The 16,298-nt window shown below is 43.8% G+C and overlaps 1 protein-coding gene across 5 annotated transcripts in view; it reads left to right on the top strand.

Annotated features, from left to right (window-relative positions):
* PRKAG2 (protein kinase AMP-activated non-catalytic subunit gamma 2) overlaps positions 1-16,298 on the top strand; it is a 211,285-nt gene that overhangs the window by 92,579 nt on the left and 102,408 nt on the right. Inside the window, exon 1 of one of the 5 annotated variants that reach the window (XM_017826519.1) lies at positions 7,935-8,507. The exons of the other annotated variants lie outside the window; for them this stretch is intronic. Coding sequence (XP_017682008.1) covers positions 8,402-8,507 — 106 coding nt within the window. The 5' untranslated portion in view covers positions 7,935-8,401. Of the gene's footprint in view, positions 1-7,934; positions 8,508-16,298 lie in introns of those variants that run through there. 5 annotated transcript variants of the gene reach the window in all.

The following is a 16,298-nucleotide window of genomic DNA, read 5'->3' as shown; positions in this document are numbered from 1 at the left end:
CATGAAGGCTCAAAGCTTTCTCTAGTTCTTGTGAGCGTTGGTCCCAGCCAACCCACTGAGATTTTTCACACAATCCTAAATATAACAACTCTGAACTTTACAGTGCTTGATGTTTTTAGGTGCACAGTGAATGAACAGGGAACGTTTTACCACCCAAGCTGTCCTACCCTCTCCTTTGATTCACTGCCATCATAGGCTTGTGGCTCCCACAGTTGTAGCAGCTTCCCAGCTGGATCCCATGGATGTATCAGATGGTTTTTTTTCCAAGTTACCTATCTGCCAGTTACATGAATTCATAGAATCATCAAGAAATGGGAAATACGTGGGCTTTGATAGTTTCTAGCTCATTGTAGACAGCAAAGCAATCCCAGCTTTCCCTTACACTCCACTGTCTCTGTCCCTTTTGTACTCTGGTAGATTGCTAAAGCCCCTCTGTTACCATCTCAGAAAGCTGCAGGGTCTATCTACAGGGTCTGTCTTTGTCCCTCTGCTTTCATCTCTCTTAAAAAAGTCAGTAAAGTTTCTTTTGCTACCAAAATTGCTGCCTTTGAGCTGGGTGCAAAAAATCTAAAAAACTTAAGTCAAACAAACAAAACAAAACAGAAAACCAAAACCAAACCAACAACAAGAACAAACCAAAACAAGACCAAACTGGAAAAAGAAACCAGAAATATTTTCTCTTCCAGACCTCATGAATGTGACAAATGTGTTTTCTCCTCTGTGCTCCCATGTCTTCTGGCATATCTGGGACCCTAATTCTAGTAAACTCTGTGGAGCTGGGGCATATGAGACATCCACCTCATGAACACAGTGGTTTAACACAATGTGAACAGTATATCATGTTCTTGCAAAGGAAGAAGTAGAATCATTGGGTCCAACAAACCTCATCTTGTTCCATTCCTTGCCAGCCTCATTCCAGCCTGCTGGGTGGGGATTTTTGGAGAGTCACTTCTCCCTGTGCAGAGAAGCTACAAACCATGGTACTTACCTCCCTTCTGCTGAAGATGAAGGGGTTCTACATGAGATCTAGCTGTTGGTGTCCCCAGAATGTTTATCTTGGGAAGGTAACAGAGCTGGTCTGCCAGTTGTTCAGTTATTATGACATTGAAGTGTGCAAAGTGCTTTGGGTTTGTTTCTGTCCTTACAACTAACAATGCTTCCGAACACTAATTCGTAGGAAAAGTAAGGGTAGAAAATTAAGACATCTTGAGGTTTTTTTCTGGGTTTGGAATGGTTTAGGTTTTGTTTTTTTGTTTTATTTTGGGTTTTGTGCAGGTTGAGGTTAGTTTTAATCCCTTGTATTTTTTCTTAATGACCTGAAGAAGGTCTACTATACTTGCTAGGGGTATCTTGAACAAGCAGATGGAGGGAGCTGCTGCAGTGCAAAGAGGTTGTGCAGGGGGTTGCATTTCAGTGCAGTTCCTCTGCACGCAGTGAATTCCATCCTTTCTATGATAATCCCCTTGCTGGAGCAATTCCACTTCTATTAACAGTGTTGGGTGATCCTTTAGGAATTTTCCCTCTTGGCATTACTCCTGTGTTTAGTTCATCAGATGGCATCGGGTCCTGTGCGATGCCCTTGGCCATTGATGTGAGCAAACCAGCTGTATAATATATATAAACTCCTTCCTGTGAATACCCCAGCTAGTCCTTGGGATTTTGTGAGCTCTGAGCTTGAGTTCAACAAGCAGTTCAGCTCACTTGTGCTACAAGATCCTGTTTTCACTGCCAACAAAGGAACATTTGCAATAGTTCATGGAAAATACCCATTCCATGTAAACACCTATAAGTGACCTCAGTGGAGGTTTCAGGCTCTCCTGCAGCCTCACAGCATCTGAGAGCAGGAGAGGCACATGAATGCAAAATCCTTTGCCCTGGAGGTTAGGAGATCAAGGGGAGTGTTTCTTTCCTCTGGTAGTTGCTGCTGTCTTGCAGCAACTCAGTGAGGTCTGTTTTTAATCAGCGAAAAATGGGAGAGTCATCAGTGAAGCTGCTGGAGGCAGGAGTGAGAAAGGCTTCTCAAGCATTAGCTAAGCATTTAGCTTTTCAAGGTGTGGTTCAATTTTCTCTTCAGTCAACATTTCTGTGTTGTTTCACATGTCTAATAGGATGCTGCTGACCACTGTGCCTGATTTTGGGGGTATAATATATATATAGCATATATGTCTTTACTACATCCGCTGGGGCAAAGGAAAGGGTCATTGTGGGATGACCAATCCTGACATTGCACTGTAATCATTTTTTATTGTAAGAGAACTCCTAAGATTATTTTCAACCAAAAATAGCAGATAATAGTAATACCAAGCCAGGAGAAGAGTCTCTTTGTTGTCTTATTTTGTGCATCAGCAAATTTCTTGGCTTTGATGTCAGATTATTCATCTACTTCTTTCAGGGAGCAGAGGAATACAGAACTGTGCAGTTGTGGTGCTCTGATTTTTAGTGTCTTGTGTTTCATGGGTATTCACTATGGGATATTTGTATGAATGTCATTCTTTAGATACTGACCTGTCCTAATGTGTCACTTTTTTGGAGTAATTCCTGTCTTTATTCATTTGCTGTCATTCACTTTGCAACCCATTCAGTGCTGGTTGAAAGATTTTTTCTTTAGTTTAAACTGAAGGAGATATTTTGTTCAGCCTGACAATGCCCATTTTAGCTTTAACATCATTTAATCTGTTCCAATTCTGCATGAGAAGTGAAGAAGCAGGAAAGAAAGAATAACAAGAAGAGAACAAAAAAGAGATTTGTGATGTTCCACTGAATTCTATCTGCTTCTCAAGGTTTTATGGATCAATATAGTTGAAAGATTCAATAGAGGCAAGAAGAAAGAGAAGCAAGAAGAGATGAGAAAAGCACAAGTGGAAAATGCTTCTAAGGAGCTTTATTGCCTCTGCTGTTTTGTTTTTTTTTGTGTTTTTTTTTTTTTTTTCAGGAGTTACTGCTGAGATGTTTTTCTTTAGCTGAGAACTTATTAAATTTTAGGAGTGGTACTGTCACACCAGACATCCTGTACTTGCTGGATCAAATACTGTTCTGCTGTTTTGAGCACAGCCAGATTGTGGTGCATGTAAGAACAGCTCCATTTTTCACATTATGATCTGAAATCACTGAAGAAGTGAGTGCTGGAAACACATGCACCAAGTTTATTAGTAGGATGTGGGGAAATAATAACATTACCATTTGGATGGGATCATGGTCATCAGTCCCAGCTTATTGATCTTCTGGGATGGATGCTCTGAGCCTGAAATAGTGTTTTTCTTGCTAGAAATCACCAATGTGCCAACACCACCATCGCCATTACTCCTGTTCCTGCTGGTTTTTGTTATGAGCTCTGGAAAGGTATGATAGAAAAACATCACGAAGACGCCAGGATGTAATTTATAAGTAATTTACCAAGAGTTCTGGGGAATATAGTGTGCACCTTTGGGGACCGCTAAAAAGAAGTAAAATTAAACTTCTAGATATTTCAAAACCAATTTAGGGTCAGCCTGACAGCTTCAGAGATTGAAATCTTTCTTAATGCACAGTGAAAGCAGCCTGAAGTAGTATTTAAAAAAAAAAAAGGGGGGATAAAGACAAAACACTCGTTACAGTGAAACACTTGGTTATGATTATGGAAAGTAATTGAGCCCAGCTTGGAATCATAAACTTGCAATTCTTTTATGGGGTGTGATCTGGGCTTGGACCAGATGGAGAAAGTGGTAGATTGTGTTTCCCTTTGAAAACATGGGCTGTATGCTCTGTTCAACCAGCCTACAAATGGTGTTTGGGCTAAACAGGCTTTTTGTTATTGTGCATTGCATCACCTGGACTCTTGAGTGGCTTTTTTTAGAGCAAAGATCTCCTTTACGTATTTATTTGCATGTTATTTTGAAATATTTTCCGCGTTTTCTATTTATATGAAATACGGTTGCTGTTAAAACCAGTCTGGTGTTGTAAGACATGTAACCATGTGCCAACACTACTGACAGCAATAGAAAGTGTTTGATTTTGCCATCATCAGTCTGTAGAGTTTAAAAAAGAAAATTAGAAAAAATGCAGTTTAGGGAAAACTTGAAGGAAAACGAGGTAGACACGTGCGATTCATGTAGAAACGCAACCCACGCATAATCCACGCTTTACCTTTCTAAGGGGGAATCTGAACTTTATTTCTTTGAGCAATGGCAAAAGCAGTGGGTATTTTGAACAAGGAAATTCTCAGCAACAGAGAAAGGGAAATACTTGGTTTTGCTGATTTGCAGTCGGAAGCCAGTTCAAACATTAATTGTCACTAAGGGGATACATATTGCTTTTAGCCTTCCTGTTTTGAGCTAAATAAGATTCTAAATTTCAGGGAGGAAAGTATTGTTTTTTCTATTTTCATACCAGGAAAAATCCTGGCAGGACTAACTGGGCCCCCTTGCCTGCCCTGCACTCTGCTGCTGCATTTGTGTATGAGGTTAAAGCTCCTGTGAAAAAGGCAACTGAGGAAATGGTTTGAAATATCAGTATTTAAAGTATTTTCACCATGGTACCTCTGTGAGATGGATGAATCAGTTTGTGTTTCAAAGCTCTGATATCTGGGTCAGGCACCCCATGGTGGCTGCACTTGGTTGGTGCGATGGCAGCTTCCATATTTCCTCTCTGGTGGCCAAACCTGAACACTCAACCCCCAGTTCTGCCTCACAGAACAAATCTTCACGTCCCATCCAGAGAAAGGAAGGTTTCTCTTATGTTTGTTGCCAGATAAATCACTGCAGGGAGGTGCTTTTATCCTGAGAGATGGAGAACTTAAAATCAAGAAGCATCAAGAAGAGGGAGCCCAGTCATGGGGGGGACTTTTTTGGGTTGGATTGGAGATATCTCCTGCTATGAGACTCCTCTCTTTATAAGGTCCTGTGAATTAGCGAAAAATAGAGTAGAAGGAGGTTTATCTTTTCTACTTTGTCTACCTTTAAAAAAAAAAAAAACCAAGTGGTTTAAGGGGATGGAGACCTGGGGAGGACATTGCTGGGTGGGCTGGGCACAGAGGTGGCTGTTGGGATGAAGGAAAGAATTGATATAAGGGAGATTTCCAATAAGTGTTGGGGGTTTGGTTTTTTTGTTTGTTTTTTAGCTCTAAAGTATTTTTTAGGCTCCTTTTTGAACTCAGTCTTAGGTCATCAAAGTAAAACTGCCAGGGAACCAGATGACTTGGAGCAGGAGGGTGGTGAGATTGGAGGCAGGGTGGCTGGATGTAAGTGTAGGTGCTGCCCTGAGGCCATGAGGGGCTCAGGTCTGGTGAGCTCAGCAGACACAGCGGGACTAGAAGGGAACTCTTTCACACACCTACATGGGTGTTTCTTTGCTCTTTCCCCAAAATAATTTTATTAAGCTGCCCAGTGCCTGCTACCTCTCAGAGTGAGCTCATGTATGGTTTTTGGAAGGGGACAGTGTTATCTCTATGCAGCTCAAATAATGTAATATACAATAACTAATTCGGGAGACTTTAATGTAGCTTGACAAGAGTCCATTTCATGGTTTGTGTTTTCAATCTCCAGAACATAGATGGCTCCAAAGGAACTCTTTGAAGCTCAGCTTTTTATTATTAGTTTTATAAGATCCTTGCACTGGAATCATTAAGAAGATGTAGTACCTGGTATAAATGTGTTAGACCATTAGCTCTGGGAGACAAACTGATTGTACTCAAAGCACTTAGTGCTTTTTTAACAAATTACTATGAAAGTCAGTTGTTAAACAGTGTTGTTTCATTTTCTAGTAGCTCTGTGTTGAAACATTAGGGTCTTGCTGCTTCCCTTAATAAGGGGAAATGAGCCCTCCTGGTGCAATGGCCTTGCTTGAAAAGGTCAGCAGCAACTATTTATCCTTGGCCTCTATCAGAAAGGGGGCTGTTTCCATGCTGGAGCAACACCAAATCTTCTCTCATTAAAAAGGGATTTAATTTTTTTGCTTTCTGATAATATTAAGTCATTCTCAGCAGACCTTTGGCCAATGAAGAAAGAGGAATGCTTTTCTCAAGAGGGGAAACTTAAGGTCCAGATTGCATTGGTGTTGTAGGCAGCACTTCTCGTGTCTTGTGCCAAATAAAGACTGGACAGGGAACTGGATAACTGTTGTCAAGTATGCCAAGGGTGACGCTGGATCGGAAAGGAACGATCTGTTCTCCATGTGCCCAGTGATCTTATTCAGTACCAGTAGGTTTAATTGCATCAAGGAGGATTCAGGTTTGCTTCTGGTTCTCGAATGGGAAGGACTGAGAAGGTCAGTGCTCTCATGGAAGTAGTTTGAGAGCTGGTTCATGAAATGGAGAGTTTGTCCCACTACAGCCGCTGTCTCAGCCATGGTGCCATCATCATGGCATGGTGAAGGGAAGGGACAGTGGAGATGAAGCTTGCAGAGGTAGAATGATGGTCACACAAAGCTAGATGGGGTGTGAAGAGTTGACACTTCCTACAGCTGCATTAAACTTGATATTTAAGTAAAACCGACACTTCCCTCTGCCAATCCTTCAACATTTCTCGTTGCTCCACCTGCTTCTCCTCTGTGCTGGGAGAACAGTGAGCCTTGAGGGAGGGGCTGGAGAAGGGGCTTTCTAAACACACTGTGCTGGCAGGTGATTTTATGCAAAAGATCGTGAAAAGCATTGGAATCTTCACTTGCAGAGCTGAAACAGGGCTACAAAGGAGGGAGCAAGAGAAAGGAGGAGGACAAGTCAGGAGAGGAAAGTCTGGGAACAGCCTCAAATTCCTTTTTGTGTTATCTCACTTGGAAGTGAGAGCCTTGACTGAAAGATTAAGTGTCTTGGTAATAATTTAATTATTTTGGTTGCTAGATGAAAGAACAGTGGTGTCCTCTGTTCTGTCTTCTTCCATAGTCTCCATAGGGTAGACCTGGGGAAGCCTCTGGTAGCTGAGGATGCCAGAGGAACCTACTGTCATCTCTGCACCTATTCTTGGGGTCCCTGAAGTCCTGGGACATCCGAGATGCATCTTTCTGAAAGATTAGAGCTTGTAAGGATCTGTTAATAAAGGCCTTTTCTGCAGAATTCATAGCTGGTTTTTCTTTTCCTTTTTAATGATATTAAGTTCCAGAAGCAATCTTGGGCAAAAATAAAAAAGTAGAGTAAAAAGGTGATATAACCTTTAATTCCTCCTAGGAATTAAAAAGATAAGACTCTCATTAGTCATATAGGGTTTGATTTTTGAAAGAGTTGAGCTGGTGTTGTCCAGAGGAAGGGCTGATGCTCTCTGACTTTAAATAAAGCTTTTGGTTTAACAGAGCATTTACTGTAATTTTAGGAAGGTTGGCTCTGATAGTTTGATCATGCCTTGGATCATGCTTGCACCCCTTTCCAGCTGCTCAAGATCCAGCCTGTGCTGATGAACCCTTTCCTAAAATAAGCTTCTCTACAAGTACAGACGCAGAGCCAAACATCAGACAGCCTGACTGACTGGGATGAGCAACAGCCCCATGAGTGTTTGTCCCATGGCAAAGAGCACGAGGTGGATTTCAGTTGTGTTACAAACAGCTGTACAGGTGCCTTTTGCTTCGCAGACAGCAAATTTGAATGGAGCAATCTGTGCAGAGCATGTAGGTATGTGTAGCACTGGGAGGGCACATCACTAGAGAAAGTCCAGCCCATTGCTCCGGCCACGGCTTCCAGAAAGTATCAGACTTCTTTTTATGAATTGGCTGAACCTCTTTCCCCATTAATCCATTAGTCATTAGCTGTGGAGGGCCAGGCGTTCCTGAGCTCATGGACAGGCAGCTGGACTCTCCTGTTGCTTCATAGACCCGACACACGTGGATCAAAATAGTTGGGTGATGTCATGTCACGGTGCCAGCGCGCCCAGGACATTCGCTGCCAGGAATTGTCTGTCCAGGGGTGGTTTCCTTTTACAGGCTGTTTAAAGAGTCATCATGCCGAGCTGCACATGACAGTTCCCTTCAAGAGGGCTTGTGGCTCCTTTGCACAGTTAGTATTTTTTAAATGAGGGAGCTTATCAGGCGACTCCTGACCTTTTCCGCATGAGCTGATCCACCGAGAAATGTTGCTTTGGTCTCTGAGGCTTCTGACGGCTGATGTATTTATAAGAGCTCCTTGACTGCAAGCTGGGCAGACTTTGAACTTCTCCCCATGTCCACACATACTTGCAGGCAAGTTACTGTACGCTGGAATTAAGACTGGAATTGCCTGGCGTGCGAGGGCCGGCAGCCGCCTGCAGAGTGGCTCTCCAGGAAGACCAGGCATCTCGGAGCTGAGCTGCTGCTGAGCTGGACTTTTCTTGCAGCCCAACAGTCTCTCTGGAGCTGTGTTTTCTCACACCTGGGCTTTTGGCGTGAGCAACACCTTGCCTTGCCCCTCGTGCTGCTTTTTTTCTTCAGCCCCGGGCATGACCAACAGCTGCTGCCCCGCGAGTGCATGTGGCAGCTCATGAAGCGATTTGGGAGCTTTAGATGGAGCAAGAAAAGAAAGGAACGAAGCAAACTCTTGGAGAGGTGCCACTCCGACCCTCATGGCCTGTCTGGTAAGGACCCTCTGCGTTACACATCTGGAAAGGAGGGACATGAGTCTTTGGGAAAGGGCAGCGAGTGGGGGATAGTGAATAATTGAGTGACAACTTCCCAGTTTCGTCGACTGAATCGTGCAGTTGTTGTGCAGAGGTTATTTTGGTGTTGGTTTGCACCAGGGATGAAAATCTGAGCTGACACCTGTAACACATATCAGCTATAACCTTTAGGAAAAGAGTGATGACACAGGAAGCATTACAGTAAATACTATGGAATACATTCAGAAGGGGCTGTTGACTGATATTACTGTAATTGAACAATAATAACTAAATTCTAAGTTAGGGCTAACACTGTCTATTGAAAGGTGAATTGTAAGTGGAGAAAAATTGCTTATCAGTCTGATAAGTAATGCATTTGAAAACACACTTTTCTATCAGTATAATTGTGTTTGAGTTGCAATTAGGGACCATTCTCCATTAATCAAAAGCTTTTCCTGATCACTGAGCATTAACTCCAGTACAGGTGCTGAGCTGTGGGTGTCAGAGAGTGTCTGTGAGTCACATAGGGATCGGTTGTTTGGGAGAAAAGGGATTTTCCAACAGGATCTGGCTGTTTTACTTAAAAATAATGGAGAAATACAAGGTTTAATGCATTTCCTGTATGGGCTAATGACACCTGTTTTACAACTGTGTAGTTCCCCAAAGTCCACGAGTGTTGCTGGGCAATTCTGTCCTGTGACTAAGAGGTTAAAACTGATGCTACACTGAATCAGCTGGATAAGGCTCAGGTTAGAGAGGCTGACACCTACAAAGTGTAGGCAAGACTCTTTTACTCTCTATTAGTCAGGAGTCACTGTGTTAAATCCAGCAGGATGATGAAGGTATGAGTAGTGTTGAACCAGATGGATTGGTGTGGAGACATACATGCAGATTTAGTGATGGGGAGTTACAACTGATGGATGGGTGGCTGCCCAGGGAGGTTGTTTTTCTATTATTTCTGCAATTTATTTAGTGATTGGTTGTGTCCTTCTTGCAAATACTTCTCCTTTTGTTCCTGTTGTGTGCAGTTAAGTGCTTTTAACTCTAAGGCACTGTACCTACTGCTGCATTTCCCTAAGCTCACCTGAGGGTTTCTGTGGGAGTGGTTGGAAGGTCAAAGTGATGTGAATGGGATGTGACCCAGTTCTTTGGAGTTTCACGGGGTCAGCAAGATGCACAAAGACAGATCACAGAGTTGGTGCAACAAGAGGGGGAATATTTAGCTGAAAGATCATCCAGATGTAAAATGTGTTCCTAGATTTCCAATTAAAATCCCTAAATTCTCACCTAGGCAGAAACACATGTGAGTTGTTGATTGAGGGATTAATGGCAATTTGAGCCACTAATTCACTCTCTCCTTCTGGTTGCAACAATGAGGTGGGAATAGTCAACTTCTACAAAAGGATTCACTGCTGGAGGCACCAAAATAGTAATTGCAAGCCTGCTTCCTTGGAGTCTAACTCTAAACTCTGTCCTATCTCCCCCCACGGGGAAAATAATTTGTCCTGCACCAAGAGTACTGGCTATATAGACAGTAATGTTTGTGACAGATTTATATAAAAAAGTTTAGTGCCAGAAATGCCAAAAAACGTGTTCCTTCTTTTCCTCATTCCCTTTAATCCATCTCTGTAGCCTGCTCCAGTGGTACACAGCAAACATCATGCAGTTTTCTGCAGATTTTACTCTATAGACTTTGCAAATGCCGTTCTTGTAAGAGTGTGACTGGGTCAGCTCCCTGCATTGCACTTTCATCATGAACAGAGAACTGCCAAGTCACAAGAGTGGGAAAAAACAAGCAGGATGTGTCTGGGTTACTGCCTTCCTCAGATGCTCTGCTGCGGGGATTGCCTCTGCCATCCCAGTGGAGCCTGGATTCCTTTCAGGAAACAGGTTTAACACGCTTGCAAATACCTTCCCCCTGCCACCAATGGCTTTAATTAACCGCAGGGAAATGGCAAAACAAAATTTTTGCATTATTCTCTGGGTTTAATCTGTATCTTGTAGCTACTAGGCCTCAATAAACACTTTCTGAGCAGCTTTTGAGGGAACCAGCTGGCGCTCATCAGGTTTTATGATCAACATCAGTGTGTGCAGGACTGTCGGTAGCAGCCAGGCTTGGTGGCTTTTCAGAGTCAGTCACACTCCAGTGCATCCCATTTGGTTGTCACCTACCCTCAGGGATGAGAAATGAACGACAGCAATCCAACATGGGCTTTCCCACCTTGCCCCTCCCGGCATGGCTGTGCCGCTGCTGCATCCTCGTTGCTGAATGAGTTTGGGTTGTATTCAGAAGAGGGGTGGAAAAGGAAATGAGGAAAATATCCCCTGATGCCCCAAAAACGGGTAATCTGTCACCTGGACCAGTTGAATCTGATTTTTATCTGCCATTTATTTAAATGTTTTAAGGAAGGACCCTCCAGTCATTGTAAATAGGATTGGTCCAGTGCAGTTTCTCATCTTCCCAGGGATAGATGCCATCAGGGTTAATACTTAATGCTTAATTTACCAAGTAGTACATTCTTCAGTGCATCAGTTGAACTAAATCCCATCCCTCCTCTGTGCCAATGCAGAGGTTTGCATCCTGGTAGGGAAGAGGAGGGTAGCATTGCCAAGGATGACCAATGCTTGGTAATTCCCTGCTTTTGGAGCCCTTTTATGCCAAGTGAGCAGCAAGTGGAGACCTGAATATGACCAAGCAGAATCAGAGAGTACACAGAGGGGGAAAGGAGAAAAACATGAATGAGCACCAGGAGCCAATGGAGAGCAGAGGGAGCTGAAGGCAGAAATCCCACAGCTCTGCTCCAGGAGAGGAGCAGCCAACGGGGAGACCTCAAAGCTTGAGCTATCCACCAAACAGCAGGGAAGCTGATTTATGCACTGTGATTTTGGCAGGGCTCAGGATGGGGATTACTGAAATTTCTCCAACCTCTAGATCACCACTGCATGGTTTCCTCCTTCCTATTGCAGTTGCTGCCCACCTGTGCAGGGTTCTGGCAGATTCTCCACCTGCCAGCTCCCGCTGCAGCCCGGTGTTGTAAATGGATAGGCTCTGTGGCATTTCTGAAGGGGAAAAACTGTTGACCCCAGCGAGGCTAATTGCTCTGCCCTTTAAAGGACACCGTCTATTCCATGAAGCATTGAATGACACATGCAAAAGGTGTAATGTGAAAAGTGTTTTTTCCCTACTTGAGCCGTGAGTGCCCAGCAAAGGAACCGCTCTGCAACACATGTGGCTGCTGTGACCCCAGGGCTGTCTTGTGCTCCTCAATCTGCTCACTTTAGAGGCTTTTAGCTACATGGAAATGCCCAGGAGCTTCTCCTTATCCGTTCTGCTTCTCTTGGGATTTGTTATGGTGATTTTAATCAGCAGGTGTCAAAACTGAGCCATGACAAGTCAAGTCCAAGAGGCTTCAACCAAACCTCAGTGCTGCCCCTCAGCCCCTGGCCTGTCCCATCTCAGTAACACTCTTGAGGATAATTTCCCTGTCAGCTGTTATAATTAGGTGCAAATTAGGTCCAAATTAGGGTTAGGATTAGGGTTAGGATTAACCCTGTTGAGTGTCAGACTCCAATAAATACACATGCAGATGTGCTTCAGCCCTGCCATGTACAGGAATCAGGCAGCCGTGGTGCAAAGGGCAGGGGCTTGTTCCTGTTCTGTAACTGCCTCAGGGCACACGTTTTGTCTCATGTCTCTGCTAACTGCCATGGAATGGAGGGCTCCTGAGACTCTGGAGTGGATCTGGGAGGAGCTTTAGGGTATCTTAAATACTCTGCCCAAGGGGAAATGAGTTCCTCTGTCAGTCAAAAACTCAAGGGGCTCCTTCTGTAGTTTGCCGTGGTGCTTCCCAGACCCCTGGAGCTGGGTGTGAGTGTGAATCATGTGTCAAGCAGAGAAATTATTCTCTTCCTTCCCAACAACGGGTATGTGATTGTATCCATGATCACCACAGGGAGGTGAAGTGCTGTTAGGATGTGACCAGCTCACGCAGCAGTCCATGAGGAAGGGCTTACACCAAACCAAAGAGCAGGGGCTTCACAGCCTCTCCAAGTGCAAATGGAAACCCAGGGAATAATTCAGCCTGGCACACATCACCATTTATTGGCACAAGCTGGGCTGCAAATAGTTGCACTGAGAACAGAGGCAGAAAAGGTGAGGGAAGAACATGATGTAAACACAAAGCACAGAAAACGTGATGGAGAAGTGATTGCAGAAGAAGACAGGACTTGATCTCCTGCTCCTCCAGCTTGGGGAGCTGCAGCTCATCCAGCACTTCACCCCAAGGTGGGTGATGCTGCTTGTGGGAGGACCAGAGCTGAGATATTTATTTATCTCATTCTGGTGGCATGTTTCTGTTATGAGACAGTGGGGGAGAAATTACAGCGAAAAAACTTCTGGAGATATAAATGGGAGTGAAGGAATTTCTGCATGTTCCAGTGCTGCCATAAACCAACTCAAAGAACAAAATCCTGTTGCTCCAGTAAAGCAGCTTAAAACCACCATCATCAGAGACTGGGCATGAGAAACTGAGACCGCTTTGGTTTGTTAATGATTTTCTCCCCTGGTTTTCATGCTCTGTTGAGCTGACAGTGATTTTAGAAAATGTGCAGCCCTGGCTGATCAGTACTGATTAATCTTGTACTACAGGGAGCACCGAGTCCTGGAAGCTGTGAAGTTTCTGCGATTGGTTGCCGGGAAGGAGAAAAGCTCTGATGAGCCTCATTAAATGTTTGAGACTTTTTATTTTGCCATTTTCTGCTTCCATGTAGTCACTGTCCTGGTGCTTTGCATCACATCCCAGCTTTGTGCGCAGCTTTGAAGCGTTCTGAAGAGGGGGAAAAGGACTGTGGCCACAAAGCAGTAGAATCAGCTAGGTGATTTCAAGCAGGTTCCTGTAAATTCAGGTAGTAATGAACCCCACAAAACCTCCATTGAGCTGGTAGAAGCTGAAATGCAGGTCTGTTGAGCAGAGTGCTTTGCTGTGGACTCTTCCCTTGCTGGTGCAGAGCCCAGCAGAATCCTTCCTCTGAAGCCCTTTGCAGGCTTAAGGAAGATGTAGACTCTGCCCTCATGATGAGTTGTTCAAGAACACAAATGCTCTGAGTAATTTATTTTCAAAGAAGTTATTTTTTTCTGAAGGGCAGGTTAGACACGTAAAAATACAGTATGTTCCCGAGGCACAGATTTCCATATTGGTGCTGCAAATGAATCTGCCCACTGACAGTCCTGCTCCAGGCAGCTCTGTGTGTCTCGTCACAAAGTTTGGTCAAAAATATCTACATTTCTATAAATGAACTGAATTACTCAGTGTTGACGTGCTCTTGTCAACAATGTGGTGGGTGAGAGCAGCAGGGCCAGCCTCCCTTTTGGCAGGCTATTTTACAAACTGTACAGGTTTGGGGCAGGGAGAGCTCCCATCTGGGAGGAGTCCATGTGGTTCTGGTCCTTGTTGCTGCTTGTGGGTGCAGGTATTTGTCCTCCAGGCACAGCAGCAGCAAAGAGGCTTCATTTTTTTACTGTCTCAAGGGCACTTGTCTGTGGTTCTGCAACTATTCAAATAGTGTTATTTGAAAAGCACGATGAATGCTATTCCTGAAAGACAGAAATTAAAAGCAATTCTTGGGACTAAATCTAGGCAAAGCTGTGAAATGCAATAGGGAGAGGTCCATTAGGGTGAAAAAGGAGAAACTGAGACAGAAGTAAGCTGGGCACAGACTGTGAGTGAAAACAGGTGCAGACACTGCCTGTTTCTGAAAGTAGATGATATTTATATATTTATCAGAATTTCCTTTTTCCATCCTCCACTTCTGTTCCCTTCAGGTAACTTTCAGTATGTATACAAAGCTGGAACACTATCTTGTTACTTGTGGTATAAATAACTATTTGATTTATTTTTGAGGCCAAAATAAAATAATGCAGATCAGAATTTCATAAAGGACATCTCAGTTTAACAAACACAGCCTGGAGTGCCTTCATGATGGATGCTGAAGAGTCACAGCCTACATACTAAAAATCATTGGAATTACTGATTTCCATGCATCCTCTCTCATCCTTATTGCACCAGTTGGATGCAGCGTAGAGATAAATTTTTTTCCCCTGCTTTCCCTGTACTTTCCAAGGGCTCTTACTTCAAAAGAATATCTGTATGAGAAGCTGTTATCCTAGACTGACTTTCTACTTGATTTGAATGTGCTAAGGTAGACCACAATTTATTTATACTCCCAGACATCTATATTACAAATCCTGTTGCCAGACCTTAAAAGCAAATTTCAAGCCCAGATCTCTTTCCACAGCCTAAAATTGCACTTGACGGTAGCATTGAGGTAGGTGGGTACTTTTGTTTAATTAGAAATCAAGGTTTTGGACTATTGACTCCTTGCTCAAAGTTTCAGTGAATTACCCAAGAGTGCAGTTTCAAAGATGTTGTTCAGGCAGTTTGTTTGTCAGGTTTAGTGGATCAGCAAATCTCAGGAATTACCAAGATTCAGCTGTTTTCTGCTTTCACCTCTATTCTTGTCCAACCTAACAGCAGTTCAAGGACTTAAAAGTGCTCGGAGTGGTGAGATTTAACGCCTTGAAATTGTTTCAGCTGTTTGATTTGTCACTACAGAGTCAAACTGACACGTGAAGGCTTCAGTCTCGAGAGATGAAGGACTGCTCTGTGAGATATCATTGTGCAGCTGGCAGGCTTAGCTCAGAGGCTGGAATTCTCCATGCTGGAAAGGTCAGGCAGCCTTACTTGGTTTAAGGACAGACCCCAGCACTGCATCGCACACTTGCACCAAAGAGTTCCCATCCTGTCCTTTTTCCACTCCTCCTTTGATAAAGTTGGGGCAATTTAGCTGGAGGAGGAATGATAGGATTAGCTGGCATTATTAATAGCATCCTGTTGTTTCTTCAGAGTTTTTTCCAGGCATCAGAAAACAGCTGCTTTCCAGTGCTGTGTTCTCTGTGGGGCAACAAGGACTCTTTTAACACGCTCTCGGAGCTACAGTCACCGGATTGTTTAACAGATCCTGCCCATCTGGCCCCGTGGTTTTATTTCAGTCAGTGCAAGAATAACAATGGGGAACACAGGATTCCTGTGACAGTCCTGCCTTTCCTGGAGGGCAGTGCTCCTGGAGAGGAAGAGATGATTTGTGACATCTCCGCTGCTTATGTAGAGTATAATTAGAGATAATAAACTAGAACGGGGCAATAAATCAATTTAAGAAATACAGATGAGGCAGAAATGAGATGGCAAGTCAAACCAAGACATGACACAGGTGAAAAGTTTGCAACAAAAGCTTCTTGCTGGTGCAGTGACAACAGAGGTTGGGTGGGTGTTCAGAGGTGAGGATTGCACCAATCTCCTTGAAAGAAGGCCTGAGTTGAAAGGAGGAGAAGCTGGAATAACGTTGGCATTTCCCAAGGGACATAGCTGAATGTAGGGATGGTCAACATCCAGGGATCAGTATGGGACTGATAGTGTTCATTATGNTGTAGGGATGGTCAACATCCAGGGATCAGTATGGGACTGATAGTGTTCATTATGGAGCTGGGTGATGAGGTGAGCCTGTGTAGCAGTACACACTGGGTGCTGATGACTGAATCCTGAGGGTTGTGGTGGATATGATCTGGAAAATGATCCAGAAATGTGCTGTCATTATCAGTAGGTGAACCACATACTGAGCTGCATCAGGAAGAACAGAGCAATCCAGTCAAGGGAGCTATTATCCCCCTCCCATCCGGTGCTGGTAGTGCTGCACCTGGAACAAGGTGTCAAATTT

The sequence above is a fragment of the Lepidothrix coronata genome, unplaced genomic scaffold, assembly GCF_001604755.1.
Source record: "Lepidothrix coronata isolate B3197 unplaced genomic scaffold, Lepidothrix_coronata-1.0 Scaffold128, whole genome shotgun sequence".
NCBI classification, from domain to species: Eukaryota; Metazoa; Chordata; class Aves; order Passeriformes; family Pipridae; genus Lepidothrix; species Lepidothrix coronata.
Note: the sequence above shows the minus strand (reverse complement) of the source record. Positions and strands in the feature narration are given on the sequence as shown.